A 22,024-nucleotide genomic window follows, 5' to 3' on the forward strand; every position below is an offset into this window, starting at 1 on the left:
CCGAAAAAGCTAGGCTCTATCACTTCCCTTCTAAACCCATTCGCCTCTGAAACAACCTTCCCACACCTCAACTTCTCTTCTACCTTCTTCAGTTGTTCTTCCATACTAGACATAAAGTTTCGGCCAGATGCACATCTTCCTTCTTGTCTGAGAACCAGTACAAGGACATTCAGAGATAATATCACATCATCAAAATTCTCCCATGTTGGTATAGCAAGTCTGATTTGGACCGACAAGCCACCATTACGATATACTCCATTCTTCGGTTCGATATATTTGAAGTAGACATAATGAATGACACGAAGCACTCTTTCCAGCACGAGACTATTAGGATAAATGTACCTTCGTCCCGCATCTCTCCATAACTTATAGCAAAGCCATAACATACTACGAATGTCATCACATAACAAAAACATCGCTTGAGCTATATATAATGAAAGCTCAACTCCTAGTCGCACAACCTCGTCTTTGAGCTCCTGCTTTGCAAAATTTCTTCCTAAAATGTAAGGAGAATGTAAAGGTAGTGACTTTATCTCTATATCCCTAGTCTCACCATCAAGAGGCTTAAACAATTCCCTAAGCATCCTATTTTTTTATCTCTCTTGGTATTTCTTCTTTACCTTGTTCATCAAAGAGAGACTTCCAAAAGGGAAAAATGTTAGACTTTATTGTCTCCCTGGCAAATCCATTGGCCTCTGAAACATCTTTAGCAGACCTCAATTTACCCTCTAGATTCTTCAGCTCTTGCTTGTATTTTGCAATAGCTGACAATAGTAGCCTATCATCATAAGAGCAATCTTTTACTCTGAGAACCAAAACAAGGCGATTCAAAACTATGATACCGCAAACGAAATCATTCCACGTTGTCTTGATAAGATTCCATTGTGCTGACTTTCCTTCACCGTTCTGATATAATACTCCATTTTTCGGTTTGATATCTTTTGAGTAGATGTAATGAATAAGGAGAAACAACCTTTCTACCACAGGATTCCCTTCTGGTAGTACATATTTCCACAACGTCAAGGAGATGAACAACATAGTACGTATATCATCACACAACAGGAACATCGATTCAGCTACAGAGACAGAGAACTCAACTCCTAATCTTATAACCTCATCTTTCATGTCCTTCTTTCCAGAGGCGCTCCTAGAAAACAAAAATATTAAATATTGTATGACTGAGCAAGCTAAGTAGGCTCTCAAGTGGAACTAAGTAACATCACTGACCCTGAAGTGTATGGATAAAATCTGAACGACGGTGGCTTGCGACGGACAACACCGGAGGTAGATTTTGATTCCATTTAGGGCTTTATCAATGATCAAAACAATATAATAATACACAATTCAGAACTATATAATCATATACAAATTTTAACAGTTTCCCAACTCTAGAATCATAAAAACGTTCACTAGAAAGGCAACTCACGTCGTCGTGATGTAGACAGCAAAATATCTGGAGAATCGTTTCAAATACCTATTAGGGCTGATTTTTTGTTTTTTGCCGGAACTTAGGGAATGGATGGATATACAAGAAAAGGACTTTCTTTGTAGTCGGCAAAATTTGTAAATATAATGATGTTGGGTTTGATTTTATTCTATTCGCATGTTTCGGCCCATTTACTTATGGCCACTTGGTGATAGACATCATCTAGCATTCTACTGATGTGGCCGAGTGAAGGGGAGATTGTTATCGGAGAGATAACCGGGCTGAGCCTTTTAACCAAAACCAATTATCCAAACTGGAATCAACCAAATGGTCTGGTTCGGCTCGTTTTACGACCTAGGATCTAAGATATTTACCTATTTACCTATCAGTTCTCACTATTAGGTATCATAGATATCGATTCGGTTTTGGGTTCAGTTTTGGTTTTGGTTATTATATAAAACTGATTGAACCGATTATGCATATCTTAGAAAATTCTATTACTACTCAAAGTCTCAAACTCGGGTTGAATAAGGAAAAGTGATAACCACATTAATAATGAACCACTTCAACTTACATTAAAAGCTTTTAAAGTTGTATAAATACATATAATTCCAATACTAAACAGTTACAAAATTGATATTGTCGCAACTCGAACTTAGATTGGATAGGCGAATAAATAACCACATTACATTATACCACTTCATTTTAAATGTAATCATTATCTTATTGTATAAACATTACTGATCAAAAACCGTAGTACCCGATCCATAACCGAACCAAAGCTACTAATTACCTATATGGTATATAGAGACTCGAACTTAGATTGGATAGGCGAATAAATAACCACATTACATTATACCACTTCATTTTAACTATTACAAATTTGAAGGTTATATCTTTTTTAAAAGATCTTCAAATAATATATAACTAGGATAAGACTTGCGTATAGTGAATTTATTTGCATATAATGTTTTTTGTTGTTATTATATTTTTTTTTTGATAGACTGGATCAATTTTTTATTAAAAATGGTGGAACTAAATTATAATTAATATATCATAGGTTAATCGGATTGGACATTAAACAAATTATGACACAAAAACCTTATTTTTTTTCCACGGAACATATTCTTGAAAAAAAGTGAACAATATTGTTTCTACAGTTGAATTATTTTGACCTTAATCTTTCATATGATTTTGAAAGGTTTCAGATCAACCATCGAATTGATACATGTCATTTTAATGATTTTAGTCGTATGCTTAAGGAAAACTTACATTTTTGTAATTTAAAGTTGTTTAAAAAAATTCAAAATATAACATATAAGAAAAAATCTAATATATAATAAAAATATAACATATAAGGTTTTCTCCATTTTTGTAATTCAAAGTTATTTTAAAAAATTCATAACAAATCTAATTTTTTATTATATGGTTAATGTGATTGTTTAATTTTTTTAATAATATAAAATTAAACAAAAAAGAAAAAGGATGCAAAAATTGTTATCGAATATTTATTATTCATAGTCATTAATTGCTATACGTATGTTAATTATATTAGGTAATTCCGTAGTTTTATTTTAAGAAAATAATACACGTTTTTTATATTTTGCATTAATATAATGTTTCTTACTAATTTGATTGAGACCAACATTTTTTATTTGATTCTTAAGCTGCATGTAAGCTAAATTGACATTATAGTTAAGTTATAATTAATGTTACAACTTTTCAAACGATCATCGATAAATATACATGCCACATGGGGATATATATGAGATTCAGAAAACACCATTTAAAAATTTGGGTCTTTCATAAAAGGAAAAACTTTGGGCCGGGCCGTAAATAATATATCAAAACCCCAAATGGGTTTATTTGTAATTTCGTAAAATCTCCGTAAATATCGAGTAAATTAAGACCTTGTGTTGTTTTCGATCAAAGTGACGTCCCGCTAGTAGAAGCCTCAAGGGCGGGAAAATTCGCCTCCTGAAAAAAAATTCGAAATTATTAACCGTTTAGGGCTTTTCTCCGGCGATGTCGCGGCGAGGCGGTGGACCCCTGACGGTACTGAATGTGGCGGAGAAGCCGTCGGTGGCGAAGTCAGTGGCCGGGATTCTATCCCGTGGAAGTTTCCGGACTCGGGAAGGTAGGTCTCGGTACAACAAAATCTTCGAGTTCGATTACGCAATCAACGGCCAGCCGTGCCGTATGATGATGACCTCCGTCATCGGTCACCTGATGGAGCTTGAGTTCGCCGATCGCTTCCGCAAGTGGCACTCCTGCGACCCGGCGGATCTGTACCAAGCTCCGGTCATGAAACACGTCCCCGAGGTATTCGATGCCACGTCGGATGTAGCTAGATTTGATTCGATCTTATGTTGAAGTTAGATTTTGCTGGATTTCAATTTTTTGATTGATTCTGGTTTAGGATAAGAAGGATATTAAGAAGACATTGGAGGAGGAAGCAAGGAGGAGCGATTGGCTTGTGCTGTGGCTTGATTGTGATAGGGAAGGTGAGAACATTGCGTTTGAAGTTGTGGATGTTTGTAGAGCTGTGAAGCAGAATCTTTATATACGGAGGGCTCATTTCTCTGCGTTAATTGACAGGTTAGTGAGTGATCTCTGCTTACTCTACTTCAATCCACTAAACCTAGTCTAATGGTGTGTTTGGCATTTTGAAATTTCTAGGGAAATTCATGAGGCTGTTCAGAATCTCAGAGAGCCTAATCAACTGTTTGCTCAGGCTGTTGATGCTAGACAAGTAAACTCCTGTAACTTAGTATTCTCTTGAAAATTTGTTAAGCTAATATTTAATTTTGAATGATTCAGGAAATAGACCTACGCATTGGAGCTTCTTTCACTAGGTTTCAGACTATGCTTCTGAAAGATAGGTTCGTTATTGACTCCACGGGTGATGAAGAGAGGAGCCGTGTAATAAGTTATGGTCCCTGTCAGGTAATTTTTCAGAATTATCAGTCTCGTTATGTATATCAGAGTCAGGGTAAATGGGTAACATTTGTTTTTATGCTTCAACTGCAGTTTCCTACACTTGGCTTTATTGTAGAGAGATACTGGGAGATACAGGCGCATGAACCAGAAGAGTTTTGGACAATCAACTGTTCTCACGAATCAGAAGAAGGCCTTGCCACCTTTAATTGGATGTACTTTTACCAACTTCAATGCGTATTGTTGTTTCCAGGTCTATTGTCCTTGAATGTGCCGTTGATGTAATTTTTCTATTGCAGGCGTGGTCATCTCTTTGATTATGCTTCAGCTGCGATATTATATGAGATGTGTGTCCTGGAACCTACTGCCACCGTGAGTAAAACAAGACATATCTTTGTTATCTGATAATTCATACTCTACTTAATATTGTGTGTCCTTTCAGGTTATGAATGTCCCGCATCCAAGGGAAAAATTCAAATATCCTCCTTATCCATTGAACACCATTGAACTTGAAAAACGCGCTTCAAGATACTTCCGCCTGAGTTCGGAGCATACCATGAAGGTGAGAACGAGTATTACACTGGTTCACTTAAGTTTCACATGCTTTTTTTTGCCTATTAGGACTGCATGTTTTCCAAAATTATCTAAATCCTACTGTATGTCGGTAGAGTTTTCTGCTTTCGCCTAGATTGATTGTCTTTCTGAAGTGCTTAATAACATCAACAATGTCTGGATAGGTGGCAGAAGAGTTATATCAGGCTGGTTTCATCAGCTATCCTCGTACAGAGACAGATTCTTTTTCAAGCAGGACTGATTTACGTGTGGGTATTTTTTTCTCATGAGGAGTTTATGATTTATTTTGTTGCTTTGATTGTAGTTTTAGTCTCTTAGGATCTCTAGCTGTGTCTAGGCCATGGTGGAGGAACAAACAAGACATCCTGCATGGGGTCCATATGCACAAAGACTATTAGAGCCGGAGGGGGGACTCTGGAGAAACCCGGGGAATGGTGGTCATGATGACAAGGCTCACCCACCCATTCACCCAACAAAGTTTTCTAGCGGAGAGTCTAACTGGAGTAGAGATCACCTTGTAAGTATGGATGTCTATTTTTTTAACATATCCAAGGAAAGGTATGAAATTGTTTAATTTCTTTGGAGTTAAAGGTATTTTTTTTCACTTTTCCAGAACGTGTATGAGCTTGTTGTCCGCCATTACCTAGCGTGTGTTTCCCAGCCAGCAGTTGCTGCTGAAACAACAGTCGAAATTGATATTGCCGGCGAGCGTTTTTCTGCATCTGGGAGAGCAATATTAGCTGTAAGACTCGCTCCTCACTACTTCTGTCTCGGTACTTTTCGCTTCAGAAATTAATTGGATAATGACATTATTTTTCTTTATGTGACTAGAAAAATTACCTTGAGGTGTACCGCTTTGAATCTTGGGGAGGTTCAGTGATTCCAGTGTATGATAAAGGGCAGCAGGTTTGTGCTTCTCTTAATATCTCTCGGATTTGCTTTTAGGAGTTTTTTTATTTCTATCTCTCAGCCTAGCCTCATTTAAACTACGTTGTCCTTGTGTGCAAGTCGCATTCCTTAACTACTGAAGTATAAGGCAATGAAGGGCATAACTTTCCACATTGTGATTTCTAGTTAGAAGTGAAAGGGCATAACTACTAAACTGGACTATTTCTCATTCATGATAGAATCTATTTAAGTGGTTTACCTTCGATTTAAAACATGAGGCTACCTGAACTGCTGGAATATATGTTTTAACGTTCACTCCTTTGATTTTTTTTGTGTACCTTTCTACTTAGTTCTTACAGCCAGGACGATTGATGATGATTCTGAATGTCTTGGTATTGTGCAGTTTATCCCAACACGTTTGACTCTGGATTCAGCGGTAACAAGGCCACCACCGCTATTGTGTGAAGCTGACTTACTGAGTTGTATGGACAAGGTGAGTAAAACTGTCTTGTTTGCCCCTCTTTTCATGGTGGTGATTGCATATTCTTGCTCACCAATCCCTAAATTTCTCATCTAATCATGTTTGCATATTATGTGTTCTTTGGAATAATAGGCAGGCATTGGCACTGATGCGACAATGCACGACCATATAAAGAAACTCCTTGATCGGGGTTATGCTACAAAGGATGCTAATACGCGCTTTTCTCCAACCAACCTGGTAGTTGATAATACTAGCTTTCTAAGAATTTCCCCCACTGTTTTTCTCAAATAAAGTTTCCAAATCACCTTACTGTTCTAATCTGATTTTACAGGGCGAGGCGCTTGTTATGGGATATGATGACATGGGGTATGTATAAACTTAGAGACTCTTTATATTTGTGGCTTTCATTCATATTTTCCCTTGTAGGTAGAGGAAATCTGATGTGTTTATCTTAAAGGCTTATCTATTTGGAGAGACCTAATTTGTGTCAATACCATACTGAAGAGCCCCCTAACAATTTGATGTGTTCGTGTTACCAACCTTTTCATATCAGGTATGAACTTTGGAAACCAAACCTCAGAGCCATCATGGAACATGATATGAATGAAGTTAGTGTTGGCAACAAGACTAAAGCCGAAGTTCTTGAAACTTGTTTGCAGCAAATGAAAGCTTGTTTCTTAGATGTGAGTGAGCTTTATCACATATATTATTTTGTCTTCTCTCTGTGGCTAAATCTGTTTTCCGCTGAGGCTGTTGCTAATGCAATGGGCTGAAACTGAATGCCATGATTTTATATTTGTAATTCACAAAACTAATCCCCGCAGGCAAGAGTCAAAAAAACAAAGCTCTTAGAAGCAATGACAATTTTCTTTGAAAGGTGTTCTCATTACTTTGCTCAAGTACTGTGTCACTTAAGCCGTTTCTGTCATAATATAATATATGATACTGTATGTGCAGAACTAATAACACTGATGAAGGTGAAAACCAGACAGCTGGTGAAGTTGTCCGGCGATGCAACCTTTGCCATGAATCAGATATGGCGCTCAGGAAGAACCAGGTAGTTATATGATCCATCAAAATCATTTTCCATGTGGATATGAATTGCTGTTCTACCTCTTGTTAACGAGAGCAACTGGTTAAACAGCCTAATCCATTTTCTTTGCAGGATGGCAATTTTATGGTTGGATGCATGAGCTATCCTCAGGTCAAAATCTCACCTCTTTAGATACCTCATGAATTATACTTTTTCTAACTTAATTATTATCTAATAGTTTGACATTTCAGTATTTCTTCCTTGCTTGCATTTATTGATCTAACACATTTGCCAATTATTCAGTGTCGGAATGCAGTTTGGCTTCCTGGACCTACACTGGAAGCATCTGTCACTACCGATATTTGTCAATCTTGTGGTCCAGGTAGCGCCCCATACTTTTTCAGTAACACAGTGAATAGAAAAATCTAATACCTGTACTTGAAACGTTTCCTCTTTTTTGTTGAATGATGCTTTTTTGAGCTGCAGGTCCTGTTTACAAGATACGTTTCAAGTTCCGTCAGATCAGAATTCCACCAGGCTTTGATGTTATTCACTTAGGTATGCAAATTCTTTCAAACATTTGCAACCAACTCTGTGCTTATCTTTCAGTAGCTCACCATGTCAGAATCGCTGCTGATTTCCAGTTTGTTTCATCGTGTGATCAGGCTGTGTTGGTGGCTGTGATGACGTTCTTAAACAGCTGATAGACATATGTGGAACTGGATCCCGTTCTCAAGGTTAGTGCTCGTAGTTACACAATACGTAGTTCGACCAAACAGTCAGATGAACTTAGTGTGGCTTGGCTTGTGTATTGGACATTATACAATTATTAATTTCTCCTGTCCTAAGTAAGAATACAAGAATTTTTATTGTGGCTTGGTTTGTGAATAAATAACATTGAACTAACAAGAAACGAACATTTGTTCTTGTAGCAAGGGCAGCCCCGGGTGCAACCCCAAACTATGTCCGAGGAAGCAACATAAGACAGAACAACGTGTGCATACACTGTCAACAAGGAGGGCATACTTCTGCCAATTGTCCCACACGAGCTTCAGGATATCGAAATCCTCGTGCTACTGGAACAGCAAATCCGAGAAACAGTAATTGGATCCTTTCTTTGAATGTTTTAGCAAACAAACATCATCTCATTTCTCAATGACATCGTTGTCAATAATGCAGATGAAACTACAGTTTCATGTACCACTTGTGGAACACCATGTGCTATTCGTACAGCCAACACAGAAGCTAACAGGGGAAGGAAGTTCTACTCATGTCCATCACAAGGCTGCAATTTCTTCACGTAAGTAGCATCCATGATCCTCGGTTGTAACCCTTTTGTTAATCCATTGTTCTTCTTTTTAATCACTAAATTCGCATTTTATAATGTTTTGTGACAGATGGGAAGATAGCATCAGCAACGGTACCGGGAATGCAACAACAGGTTCTAATAGCGGCGGAAGCGGTAGGCGCGGCCGTGGTGGTGGCCGGGGAAATAGAGGCGGTGGCCAAAGAGGTGGAGGGCGTGGCGGCGGTGGAACAAGCTTTGTTTCTGCAACTGGAGAGCCAGTGAGTGGTAGAAGGTGCTTCTCATGTGGTGATCCTTCACATTTTGCCAACGCTTGCCCTAACCGTAACTCTTAAACGGTAACTTCTAGTAAGCAAGCTAATTTACTTTCTAAATTTAGCATGGTTGATTAGTGAGTACAACAATTATCCATGAATTATAAATGATTTTTCCTAGTGATTAGGTTCATAATGACCACTACAGTAGTAATTAACGGCCACTTTTGCTCTGGAATTCATTATTTGCGTTAATCACGGTTAGCTGGATTACTAAACTATAATATTTCACGTGCTATACTGAATCGTGCCCCAAAATTATATCTAAACTCTAATGATTTTTTAAAAATTTTAGCTATGATGTAGTGAGCTAGCGTGGATCCATTCCTCTTGGTTCTGTTTTTTGTTTAATATATCTCCTCCTGGTCTTCTTCTCCCTCTAGGGATATGATTTTAAATAAAAGATTCGAGAGTCATGTTAGACTTATTAGTACACCATGAAAGTTTGAAAGGGTATATTATTTCTTTTCGCCCAACTCGATTTCAAAATAAAGAATCGAAAATGTAATCGAGAAGATCATCTTAAAGACGGCTCTTTTCTGAAAAGAAAAAACGATGACTCGTCTTGTGAAAATATATGTTTAAGTATTCTAGCTTTTGAATCAAGATGGTAACGTATAGCGATACTAATAACATGCATATGCTAATCACACCTAAACTTCAAGATTTACAAATCTATCTATGTGATATCTTAGTGGAAGGCTGATATGAAAGATTTTACACGTAACTCGACCGTACACTTTTTAAATGCATTGGAAACAACTAGTTAATGTGAATTAGTAATAATTAAGTAATGATTTTACGACACAATCTAAAGAATTATTCGTTCTGCTTTGTTTTGTTGTTCCCAAATCCCAATGTTAACTGAGATAATACATTACTATAGTCGACATTTGATTACAATATAATTCAAACTTGTGGTAGTTCCAAAGAACCTCTTTGTACCCTGTAAACCCATCCAAATCTATAGTACAAAAGTATTTGTTTTTTTCTTTCAATGTGATTTGCTCAGTTCTTCTAGAAAACAATTCTCAAACAATTTCTTTATTTCTCTAAAAAAAATTTTAAAAAGATTTTGATATCCTGTACTAACTAAATAGAAACATTCTTCACATGATTTGGCAAGACCTACCAAAATGGTGGGGCAAGGTTATAGAGCAAGATCAAATTAAAACCATATAAGAAAGACATTTTTGGTCCTCACCGACGGATCTATTACGTCCTCTACTTTAAACTGCTTTTTATATATAGAAATAAAAAGAGTTGGCTACACCTTTACTGAAAATGAATCATGCATGAATTTTTTGGTGGATGAGATTGTATGATAATGACATTTAATGCAGTTTAAATACACTCTCTGTTTTATTTATTTGATGTTTAAATAATTTTATTTTGCTGCAAAAATAAGTGATATTTTTATGATTAGGTAAAAATTTAATGATGTTTCAAATTAGTGACTAATCACATAATATTACATTTTTCTTATTGGTTGATTTAGTTTTATTTAATGATGTTTTTATTTAATCAAGATAAATTATATAAAAACCTGTATTTTGTCTATGTGTATTTTACTTTAATCACAACTAAAAATGAGAAGATTGAATATAACTAAAAAATAAAAAAAATAGTATAGCGTTACTCTTACTGAATTACAAATTCAAAGAACGAAGTTAATGCAAAAAAGTGGGGGGATCAATAAAGAGAAGAGATTCTTTAGTCCTGCGTGAAAGAGAATGAATGATAGCGATGTACATGCTCCATTCATAATTATTCCCCTCGTGCTTATTTAATTATTTTCCTTTTTGTCATAATTATTAACTCATAAAATAAAAGGAATAGTCATTATGATCGGATCATCAACGGCCGAGATTCATTCAAACCAGAGGACACAAAACATCGCCTTCTCTCTTCACTTTTCTCCCGGAGACAGTTAACGTGATTCTCTCTCTCCTCTTCCCCCAAGAGCTAAACGACAAACCACGCGAGAGAGCTAGTGCCAGCGATTAGCTACTATGAGAGCTTGAAAGAGATATAGAGAGTGTGTGTGAGTGCGAATCGTAAGTTTTCACCGCGGAGAGATGAAACCTACCGGAGGCGGAGGTGAGAAACCGGCGACGGAAGGCTCGGCGTTAGTAATCGTCGGTGTAAATCCCGACGAAAGGAGCAGAGAGGTGCTTACGTGGTCTTTGGTGAATGTAACTCGCCCTGGAGATCGAATCATCGCTCTCCACGTCCTCGATTACTCTCTCGGTTCGTTAAACCCTAGTTTTGCTTCTCCTCTTCCTTTCTTACGATCTAACATCCTTTGTTTCTTAATTTCGTTTTAATTTATCTTTAATTTCGTTTTAATAGAAGGCTCCACGTCGCTTATCTCGCTGGTTAAGACCTTCGACACGATGCTTGGTGTATACGAAAGCTTCTGCAACTTAAAACAGGCAAGCTTCACAACATCCTTTAATTTAATGTTTTAATATTAAGTTTCAAAAAAATAAAGTTGATGAAATTCGATGATTGTTGTGAACAGGTTGATTTGAAGTTGAAGTTCTTAAGAGGGAAGTCAGCTAGGAAACTTCTTGTACAGGAAGTGAAATCGTGTGGAGCTACGAGTTTGATCGTTGGTTCTTCTAAGAGACATCATACAATCCGTTCCTCAGCTTCTTTAGCTAAGTATTGTGCTAGGAATCTTGCTAAGGATGTCTCGGTTTTTGCTGTTAAGAGTGGGAAGATTATGTTCCGGCGAGTACCTAGTAACAATGGTATGTTACTGATTAGTTTCTGATAGTTGATTGCAATTTTCAAAAAATCGCTAGGCCGTAAAATAGGTGTTTAGTAAAAGATTAGCGACTAGTCGGATTATTCAGGTTTAGTAGCTACATTTATATTAGATATTATAAAGTTATTTGATAAATTATAAAAATTAGATATAGAGAAATGAAATAAATTAGACAAATTTGTGGATTTGAACCAACATTATTGTTAATTTTAGAGATTTAGACTAATTTAGATTTGATTTAAACGGAATTAAATTGTTTTTAACTGATTTAGAACGGTTTAAACCCACTGATTCGAATGCATGAATCGAAAGAAAATTGTTTCTAACATTGGTTGAATGTGTGTTGTTCTCTGTTAAATGTATTGTAGTTTTGTGCTTTGCAGGTGCAGAAGGTTCACATATGAAGCTTCCCTCTTTAGTGAGCGCATCCCCCAACGTTGCTATTGAAGCGGCAAAGATTGGTAACACATTTAGCCCCGCAAGAACTAGCTCACGCTGGACAAGAACTAGCCGCACTTCCTCATTACAGTCTCCCGAGAGTTTAGGTGTAGACAATTCATTGGCTTTAGTGCCGGTACCAACGAACAAGACTGATTCAGGTTCCCCTGAGTCAGGACCAGGTTGGCATTTTCTTCGGAGAAACTGGACCAAAGTCTCTGCTAAGAAGGCTGTTCTCCAGTGGGTTTCGAAGCTCCGTGGCAGGGATTCACCAGCTGTAGCTTATCTGGATAGGAAGCGGAGTGACTCTGGCTGCGATGAAGATTGCTCTTCTAGCATCGATGGCTCTGAGCTTATGCAGTCTCCTCTTTCTCCCTGCGTTGGATCAAACAACATCCCGGAAGAGCTGGAAGGTCTACACGAAAAGTACTCTTCCACGTGTAGATTATTCACATACAAAGAAGTTTTGTCAATTACCTCAAACTTTGCATCTGGTATAGTAATCCCTTTCCATGTTCTAACATAGGTTTGGGTTTGGTCTGATCCTTTAGCTTATGGAAACATCCTTCTTTTTCTGTTTCTAGATAACTTGATTGGAGAAGGTGGTAATAGTTATGTTTACAGAGGAGACCTACCAGATGGAAGGGAGCTAGCTGTCAAACTATTAAAGCCTTGTCTTGACGTGATGAAGGAGTTCAAACAGGAAATCGAAGTGATTACAAGTGTTAATCACAAGAACATAGTGTCTCTCTTTGGTTTCTGCTTTGAGAATAATAATTTGATGCTGGTGTATGACTATCTACCAAGAGGAAGCCTCGAAGAAAACCTTCACGGTATATAAAAACTACCATCTGATATTCATTCTCTCTGGATAATTCTCTCATGTCTAATATTGAATGTACTCGTTTCTTGACTACAGGTAATAGAAAGGATGCAGCAAGTTTTGGCTGGCTGGAGAGATATAGAGTGGCGGTGGGTGTTGCTGAGGCGTTAGACTATCTACATAATACTCATGACCCAGAAGTGATTCACCGAGATGTGAAGTCTTCTAATGTTCTTTTGGCAGATGATTTTGAAGCACAGGTACAGCTACAGTTCATCCATAGATGCAATGCAATGAAGCAATCTTCTAATGTTTTTTTGTGATTGTTCAGCTCTCAGATTTCGGATTTGCTAGCCTTGCTTCAAGCGCTTCACAGCATGTGACGTGTGGGGATATTGCCGGAACATTTGGGTATATAACTTGTTCCTTTTCCCTTAGAACCATTATCACTCCATCGATCATCCATTAACTTTTTTTTTTTTTTTTTTGCAGTTACCTAGCACCGGAGTACTTCATGCACGGTAAAGTAACCGACAGGATTGATGTCTATGCTTTTGGCGTTGTGTTACTCGAGCTCCTATCGGGTAGGAAACCAATCTGCGTCGACCAGAGTAAAGGCCAGGAGAGCCTTGTCTTGTGGGTAAGCAAGCATGATCCGTCCTGTCCATAACTTCACATTTTTTCCATGTCTACATGAAATGACTTTAAGTTGTATCTCTTTCTTCACAGGCAAACCCAATTCTAGAGAGTGGAAAGTTTACTCAGTTACTGGATCCAAGCCTAGAAACTGATAACAGTAACGATCTAATCGAGAAACTGTTGTTAGCTGCCACACTATGCATCAAACGGTCACCTAATGACCGTCCACAAATGACCCTTGTAAGCTATATACATATCTTTATCATTATCTCCTCTGTTCTGGGGTGTTAATTCATTATTCCACAGGTTGTAAAGATACTACAAGGAGACGAAGAAGCAACAGAATGGGGAAAGCAACAAGTACGAGCATCAGAAGATGCAAGGGAGTACTTGACGAACATAGAGTCACACATAAACCTAGCGTTGCTTGATTTGGAAGATGATGCAGCTTCTGATAGTAGTCCGGAAGCTAGTAGTATATCCGTTGAGGATTACTTGAAAGGGAGATGGAGCCGCACTGCTAGCTTCAACTTCAACTAATATATTAGTTTTATACTAGTTTTTAACTGTAAATTGGAATCGAGTTTCTGATGAGGTTTTCAAGCTTTTTAGATGTGTTCTTCTTGTAAGGTGTAACGTTCTTTCCAATTTGGTTGGTCTTAGTTTTAAATTGTAAGCGGTTCCGTTTGGTCTAAGATTCGGTTTGCTTAGATATTGTATTTCTTTTTTTTTTTTGCTTTTGAAACAGTATATAGTAATACATTTTGTTTCCAAGTAAATATATATATATATATATTTTTTTTTGTAAAACCAACTTTTCATTCAATTTTAAACTCCAATGTTTAAGGGAGCTATTACAATGGATTCATTCCACAGAGCCTGCTTTGCCAAAGCATCGGCGTCCTGTTTCCAAGTAAATAAAAAAAATTAAATATGAGACGAGAAATTCTCTAAATATAAAGGTTATATCAAATTACATCTCAAAGTCTTGGTTATCATTATTCTTTTGCTTGGAATGTACAATATGCTACATGAAGCTTAAGTTTTTAAACCATATGGTCTTTGCCTCATCAAGTGTACAGCCTTATCCTTGTTGTTATAGGTTCTCTGCACATTGGGCATGTCTTGACAACCACACCACATTCCTTGCACGTCTTCAAAACAAAAGCAACAAAAAGATATCAGAAAACCAATCTTGTTCCATGGGAGCAAGCAAAGAGTTTTCTATATATATTCACTTACCGTGTGACCGCAGCTAAACGCCATATCCTTTGGGTTCGTCAAGCAAATGGGACATACAGGTTGTGTTACTGGAGCCGTTCTGTCACTTTTCTCTGCAGTTTCTGTAACTGGATTCGGCATTTTTCTAACAGCATTGTCACGCTCTATCACCTCTGGTGGTGGTGGTAGCGGCTTGTGACGCAAACGTGAACCACCTACTTGTTTTCTACTGCTCACACAACACACAATCAAAAGTCCGTTTCAAGAAGTCTATTCAACAGTGTGATACAAGAAGTTCAACCCTTACTCGAGACTTAGTGTTGCTTTGTATTGGAAAGGAATCTCCATGAGAGCTGCTAGTGCGAAAGCAGCCTCCTTCTTAGCTGCATCTTTGTGCTGTGACATTATCTCTGTGAAGTTCACAAACTGTGGAAAGGAAACAGAGTTCTTCACTGATCCATCATATCCAATAGAAAAGAAAACAATAAAACTGTTATCTTATTTACCTGGAAGTTATCGAATTCACGGTGAGGAATATTGTCATCAAATTGTTTCATTGTGTCCCATGGTCCATCTCCTACTCCAACCAAGACTATAGACAATGGGTAATGGCTGCATTAAACAACATCAGAACCGGTCATGAGCATAAACTAGTGAAGCATCAAACATAAATTAAATATATATATATAGACCCATAAATTTGTAAAAATATTAACATAAATTGTCTATATCCCCCAAAATCTTATAACCGGTCAGACAATATTAGTATGATGAAACCAAGACCATGAAGTTGAGCTTGTTGACTAGTTTTGTGTTTTACCTAGCTGCCATTATGGAGTTGATAGTAGCTTCTTCCTGTGGACTGAGCCTACCAGGTGGAACATCTGGATTCCTTGTCACCTGACCATCTGCTATAATGACAAGAACATGGTACTGCATATTGTTCTGCTCCACTATGTCGATGGCTGCATCGATAACCGGGGCAAAAGAGGTGGGCCCAGACAACTTCAAATGAGGAACAATCTCTCTGTATCTTTTCACAGCTTTGTCTAATCCCTCGCAGCTTTTGTTGTCAAGGTAAAAGCTGAACACATACTGATCTCTTGTTGTTGCTGTAAGAAGAATAATGCATATAAAACCATTTAGAGATTTATCAATATTCATCTTGAAAATTAAGGGGAAAAAGTAAAGAAACTAACCATCTCCAAAACCAAAACAAGGTATAAGATCATCTTCATCAAAGGGAGACAAAGTGCGGCCAATGATGGATATAGCTTGTTCATAAGGGTTCTGTCTTTTACCAATGGCGTGAAGGCTTTTTCTATTGAATGAGTATCTTCCTGCAACGAGATTCATAACATTAAAACACTAAAAACCAATTGAAATAGTCTTTTATTGATAATGAATTCATAAGAAATCACCTGTCCACTCATTGCTCTTGGTGAAGTCAATTCCTAGTATCAAGTTTGAAGATTCAAGTCCAGCTTTCCTTAGAGAAGTTATCACCTAAACAAATCATAATAAGACCGTTCTTCTTATGATAAACAAATAAATAAAAACAATCAAATCAAGAAAGTCATGAAAAAGTTGGTGAAAGTTTTTTTGGAAAACCTGATCTAAGCTGTTGAAGTGATCAGCAATATACGAAGGTTGCGGATTACGTTTATTGCATCTACTCATTGCTCCACACTAGAAGATCCAATATTTGAGGATATATATAATATGAACCTTGACTTTTTTTTTTTTCAAGAACAAGAAGAGTTTCAGAAATATTGTTGTAGAGAAAAGGAGATTCTCTTTGATGTGAAATGACGAGAGACTATAAAAGAAAAAAAAAAAAACAGAAAGGTATAGATTAGTTGAATAATGAAAGGTATAGTGGAACGTGACCCTTTCTAGTTTCTTTGCTTGCGGCGGAAATTAATCAAATGCGTATTTTGCTCTTACACGCCTGATCTATTATCTCGTTGTCGTCATTAATGATGATATATATCCACAAAGACCAAAACCCAAATTCTGTAACCAATGTCCACAAGAAGTATTATTTATACATGTGGACAACGTGGCAAAGCACGTATTGGTGTAATGGTCTCTGAAGATTTGATTTTTTGGGCTTTTGACCCCTAAACATAATCTCTAGATACCATTTTCTTGGGCTTCATAATCAAGAAGCATTTTCACCTACCTATAATTTCACACCACGTTCGGTAGCCCAAACTCAACTTCCCAATCTATCAACTTTGAAGTTGAGTTTTGAGTTTGGTCATTCTGGTCTTTGTTGATAGGAAATAAACTTTAGGGGTTAATTCAAAATAATAAATAACTCTTGATGCCAAGTTACACAGTAACATTCTTCATTTTTATTTGATTAACAAAAATAAAATCAAAATAGTAATAAATAAACTTTAAGATAATAATATTGTGTTAATTTTAGATATTTCTGATGTCTATTTAAGTTTTGGATTAAAATATTTTGGTTTGTACCTTATTTAGTGAGATAATAGTTATCAATATATTTGATTTTTATCATGTAACTCTTATAAATAATTATTTCATATAAACACTTATGTGACATCTAATCTTTATGTTGTCTCTCATGAAATCATGATAAATGTAAATGCAATATAAAATAGTATAGAAAATATTTAGATGAATTATGGTTATTACTCAAATGGAATATCTAAATATAAAAAAAAATGGCATATATAATAGGGAACCATTTTAGTAACTAAATTATAATAAATATATTTACAATGTTTCATATATTGTTACATGTCTTGTTAGACCATTTAAAATAATTTTATCAGTAGATAAAGATAGGATTCCAAATTAATAGAGTACTAGATTCTAATATGTCCTTAAAAAGACGGATATATTTTTTTGCTTTACATTTTTTTTCAAAAAATTAATTTTTATATTTTGTGTGTTTTAGTCATACTTTTTGTATAATATTTTTCTTAAATGACTAATAAAATATTTTAATAATTATATTAAAATAGTTGAACCACATCTACATCAATAGGTCATGTTCATGTTGTAATAGAATATATATATATATATATATATATATATTTATGCATAAAAAATTATTTAAATATAATATAAATTTATTAATATAAATATAAAATACACTGTAACTATAATTCTTAATTCAAGATTAGTCAAATAAGAAAGCTAATTTCATTATATACAACATAAAATATTAACAAATTAAAAAGTTTTATTTACAAAATTGTAAACGAAACCAGCACAAACGCGCAAATCCAACTATAGTTTTACTTATTTTCAATATTTTACTAAAAATGTATATATAACACGTAACAAAAAACACTTAAGAAGCTATTTTTACAAAAAAAATTATCATATAAAAACTTTAGGAAAATATAAGAAAAATATAACAAAAAAGGTAAAGTTACCATGCTATCTTTTGATATTCTCTTAAATTTAGGGTTCAAAATAAAAAAAAACCTTTTTTGCTTTTGATCCTAAAACATAATCTATGAAGACCATTTTCTTGAGCTTCATAGTCAAAAAACCTTTTCTATCTTCATTACCTATAATTTCAGACATAACAAGAGTAAAATGGTGGGTCTTAACTCTTATTTGATCTGGTCTTGTTGTGTTGTGTCCCCTGCAGATGGATTACATCATTGGTCGAAACCCACAAAACATGAGCTATGTTGTGGTGACGCATACTACCTTGAGCGTGTAACCAGTTACGATTTGGCTGATAGAGCTGGTGTTGAAACTGATTCTGTAACCTCTGTTTCTGTTGAAACTGATATATTAGTTGTTGACAGTGATACATTAGTTGTTGTTTTTGTTAAAACTGATATATTTGTTGTTGTTTTTTTTTTGTTAAAACTGATACTGGATTTGATTATGTGTGTGTTGTAGTTGTTGTTGACGAGGTTGAGGATCTTCCCGGGCCCAGGGTATCTGTATGAAGAGATGCTAAGCGAATTCCATAACCAAATAGGAGTGGTTGTGTGCTCTTATCTGCCTTATTTCAGAAATTTTAGGAGAAGCAAAGGTAACGGAACACTTAAGTTTTATTAGATTCTTACTTTGTGTTTGATGGTGGAGCCTTGGATTTTGATTTATTGTTGATATCATCTATCTCTATCTATACAACCACTACAGGATAATGCTGCTTTCTTAGCGTCTCTAATACCTACGTGATTTCTCCAGATTACAAGTAAATCATCTCATGCTTAAAACAAAAACATGAGTAAAATGATGGGTCTTAACTCTTACATGATTTTTGTTTTGTCTCTGCAACAGGTGAATTACATTCTTGGTCGAAACCCACGGAACATGAGCTATGTTGTGGGTTTCGGTGAGAGGTAGCCGACACACGTGCATCATCGTGGAGCTTCCATTCCGATGAACAAGAAAGAGACTTGCAAAGGAGACTGGAGATGGAAAGACTCAAAATGCATAATCACAACATAATCCAAGGAGCCATGGTTTCTGCAACAGACAAGGATGACGGGTTCCAAGATGTCTGGACAAGCTCCAACTACACCGAGCCCACTCTAGTTGGAAATGTTTGTCTGGTCGCGGCTCTTGTTGCCCTGGGAGAAGGAGGATCTTTGGACCATGAGCGGATCCACATGCATCAAGGAGGAGGCAACTGCCCCCAGTAAAATCAGATTTGAAGATTCAAGTCCAGCTTCTCTCAGAGAAGTTATCACCTAACGAAAATCACAATAAAACCGTTTTTCTTATGATAAACAAATATACAAAACCAATCAAATCAAGAAAAAGTTGGTGGAAATTTTTGGAAACCTGATCCAAGCTGTTGAAGTGATCAGCAATATACAAATGTTGCTGATTACATTTATTGCATCTACTCATTGCTCCACATAAGGAAGATCCAATCTTTGAGGATATATAATATGAACAACCTTGACCAAACTTTTTTTTTTTGCATTTTCGTGTGTAGCTGGTGCATTGCCAAAGGACAACAATGTTACATGGAGAGGTATGTCTTGCATGCAAGACGGTATTTGGCCAGCGAATTTTCACGCAAACCTTCCATGGTTAAATAAGTTCTGATAACAAGAAACCATCATTATACTAATTATAGAAGAAGCTTAACATTTAGATGAAGAAAAAAGAAACCATCAAAATGTAAACTATTTGTTTTTAAATGTTTCATTGATATATCATTATACTAATTTTTTTTAATAATTGGTTTCTCAACTAAATTTAAATTTTGTCTTTTTAAAGATGAAAGATACCCAAGTATGATAAGTATATGCATAAAATAACAAAATTAATATAAGAACAATTTTTAACAAACCAAGTATATTATATATAAAATATATGGAAAATATAAGCAAAATATAACAAAAACAATTAAAATTATCAAGTTCTCTTTTGATGTCCTCTTAAAATTGGGGTTCATAGCTTTATTTTATGCAAATGAATCCAACAAAAGAGATGACGTAATCAATATGAATAACTATGTTTCAGAATTTTAATATCACATCAAATATATTTATAATATCTTTAAAATATTTTTATTTTATCAAAAATGACATCAAAATAATAAGACATAGGATATGCCATTCTCTTCCAACGTCTTAAAAATAGTTAAAGTTTATAGAGAAAAATTTTAACTGTTTTTATTAGATTATTGATGTGTTTTATTTATGATGATTACATATCATAGAATATAAATTTACTTTTATATGTAATTCGATAAAACTATAAATAAAATTATAGACTCTAATAAAATATATTTTGAAGAAAGATAAACAACAAATAGTTTTGTGTATGTTTATAAAAATTACATATGATAATTATTAATTTATTATTTTAATGGGACCATATATTTACTTAAAAGTTTTCAATATATTATTATCTTATTATCTTATTGAATTATGTCATATTTTACACTGGTCAATTTGGAACCAAATTTTTTTTATTAATTTATCGTGTTTATTAGTATATATGATATTAATTTATAGATTTTCTACTGTATATATTTTATAAATAGTAATATTTGATATAGAATTACTATATACTTTATAAATAGTAATTATCTGATCAAATGTTGGATAGTACTATTGACCCAAACCAACATTATCTGATCAAATGTTAGTAATTTTCTGGATCCAACATATAATATCCAACAAAACTGAACCTATATTTTCTGACTGGTTCAAGGTAAAATTTCCAAATCTACTTTATCCCAATCAGGATAAATTGGTGATACCAGGTTTCTTATTGCAATTATCTCTTGTTTATTGGCCTTATGATCAATTCCCTTACATACACAAAAATGTTCAAATGTTATATTGGTTTTCTATTTAAGCAATTTAAATCGTTTTTAATTATTAGTTCTAAGCAAATAGTGAACTAGGGTTTAGAGACTCTTGTATAAATATCCTTGTTCACTCGTGTAAAATCTTCAAGCCGAAAGTAATAAAGAAATTATTCAAAGTTCTTTTGTCTTCAACAAAATTTGTGTTCTGCGTACAGCTTTATGTAGAGGAGATGGAGAGGTGTACTTGAGGTTTACACGCAAACCAAGACCTGAATCAATATGGAATCACGCCGCTGGATCCATCCTAGTTTCAGGTATTCACCCGTTGTTAAACTCTTATCTACATATCTTTTGGTCTAATCTTCTTGAATGATCACACAAATGCTTGTCTGATGTTGTGTCTTTCAGAAGCTGGAGGCAAAGTGACTGGCGCAGAGGGGAATCCATTGGACTTTTCTAAAGGGAAGTATCTTGATTACAAGAGAGGTATCGTTGTTACAACTTACAACACATAAACTACTGCCAAGGCTTTTGAAAGCGGTAAGAGAATCCATTAAAGAAGAAGAAGAGGAAGCTGATTCTTTGAAACTTCACTGACACGCAGCTGTAATATACAATACTCTGTTTCTGTGTTTTCTTTACACAGTGAGACTATTGTCATTTAAAAAAAAAATTCAACTTTGATATTATAAAAAACACTAATTCTCTTTGAAGATTGTTGAAACATAATCATAAAGTACACGTTGATCATCTGAAATACTACGTGAATGTAATTTGGAAACTTTTGGCTAAATTTTGGGGAGAAAACAACAAATGTTTACGTAACTAATTGATTGCTACGCATAATAATCTACTTTAAACTCGACAATATAAAAAAAGATAAATGCTTCTTTCT

The 22,024-nt window shown here is 35.3% G+C and overlaps 3 protein-coding genes across 5 annotated transcripts; 2 read left to right on the plus strand and 1 right to left on the minus strand.

Annotated features, from left to right (window-relative positions):
• Positions 1–3,419: 3,419 nt before the first annotated feature.
• Positions 3,420–9,156, plus strand: LOC106382916 (DNA topoisomerase 3-alpha). Its single transcript, XM_048760539.1, has 24 exons — positions 3,420–3,748; positions 3,846–4,024; positions 4,106–4,178; positions 4,247–4,372; positions 4,457–4,578; positions 4,663–4,735; positions 4,806–4,925; positions 5,101–5,184; positions 5,274–5,453; positions 5,550–5,678; positions 5,768–5,842; positions 6,228–6,317; positions 6,438–6,542; positions 6,637–6,671; positions 6,859–6,988; positions 7,130–7,182; positions 7,263–7,362; positions 7,471–7,509; positions 7,642–7,720; positions 7,825–7,896; positions 8,004–8,075; positions 8,271–8,438; positions 8,518–8,638; positions 8,736–9,156. The coding sequence occupies exons 1-24, from the start codon at positions 3,452–3,454 to the stop codon at positions 8,977–8,979; spliced, it is 2,766 nt and encodes a 921-aa protein (XP_048616496.1). The 5' UTR covers positions 3,420–3,451; the 3' UTR covers positions 8,980–9,156.
• Positions 9,157–10,775: 1,619 nt separating this feature from the next.
• Positions 10,776–14,367, plus strand: LOC106382918 (protein kinase STUNTED). Of its 2 annotated transcripts, none has more exons than XM_048760546.1 (10): positions 10,776–11,208; positions 11,314–11,393; positions 11,483–11,714; positions 12,115–12,663; positions 12,754–13,002; positions 13,089–13,252; positions 13,324–13,403; positions 13,485–13,632; positions 13,722–13,871; positions 13,938–14,324. In XM_048760546.1, exons 1-10 carry the CDS (start codon positions 11,037–11,039, stop codon positions 14,169–14,171), a joined length of 2,058 nt encoding a protein of 685 aa, XP_048616503.1. In that variant the 5' UTR covers positions 10,776–11,036; the 3' UTR covers positions 14,172–14,324. The 2 variants fall into 2 exon arrangements, with proteins under 2 accessions (XP_048616503.1, XP_048616500.1); XM_048760543.1 differs by having other exon boundaries at positions 10,780–11,208; positions 11,311–11,393; positions 13,938–14,367.
• Positions 14,368–14,568: 201 nt separating this feature from the next.
• Positions 14,569–16,897, minus strand: LOC125574928 (E3 ubiquitin-protein ligase RGLG3-like). 2 transcript variants are annotated; one of them, XM_048760552.1, is made up of 8 exons: positions 16,464–16,897; positions 16,274–16,358; positions 16,052–16,192; positions 15,673–15,964; positions 15,359–15,464; positions 15,160–15,278; positions 14,874–15,081; positions 14,569–14,785 (listed from the first exon to the last, which is right to left on the minus strand). In XM_048760552.1, exons 1-8 carry the CDS (start codon positions 16,530–16,532, stop codon positions 14,702–14,704), a joined length of 1,104 nt encoding a protein of 367 aa, XP_048616509.1. In that variant the 5' UTR covers positions 16,533–16,897; the 3' UTR covers positions 14,569–14,701. The 2 variants fall into 2 exon arrangements, with proteins under 2 accessions (XP_048616509.1, XP_048616511.1); XM_048760554.1 differs by having other exon boundaries at positions 14,874–15,078; positions 16,464–16,679.
• Positions 16,898–22,024: the final 5,127 nt, after the last annotated feature.

This window comes from Brassica napus, chromosome A2, assembly GCF_020379485.1.
Source record: "Brassica napus cultivar Da-Ae chromosome A2, Da-Ae, whole genome shotgun sequence".
NCBI lineage: Eukaryota > Viridiplantae > Streptophyta > Magnoliopsida > Brassicales > Brassicaceae > Brassica > Brassica napus.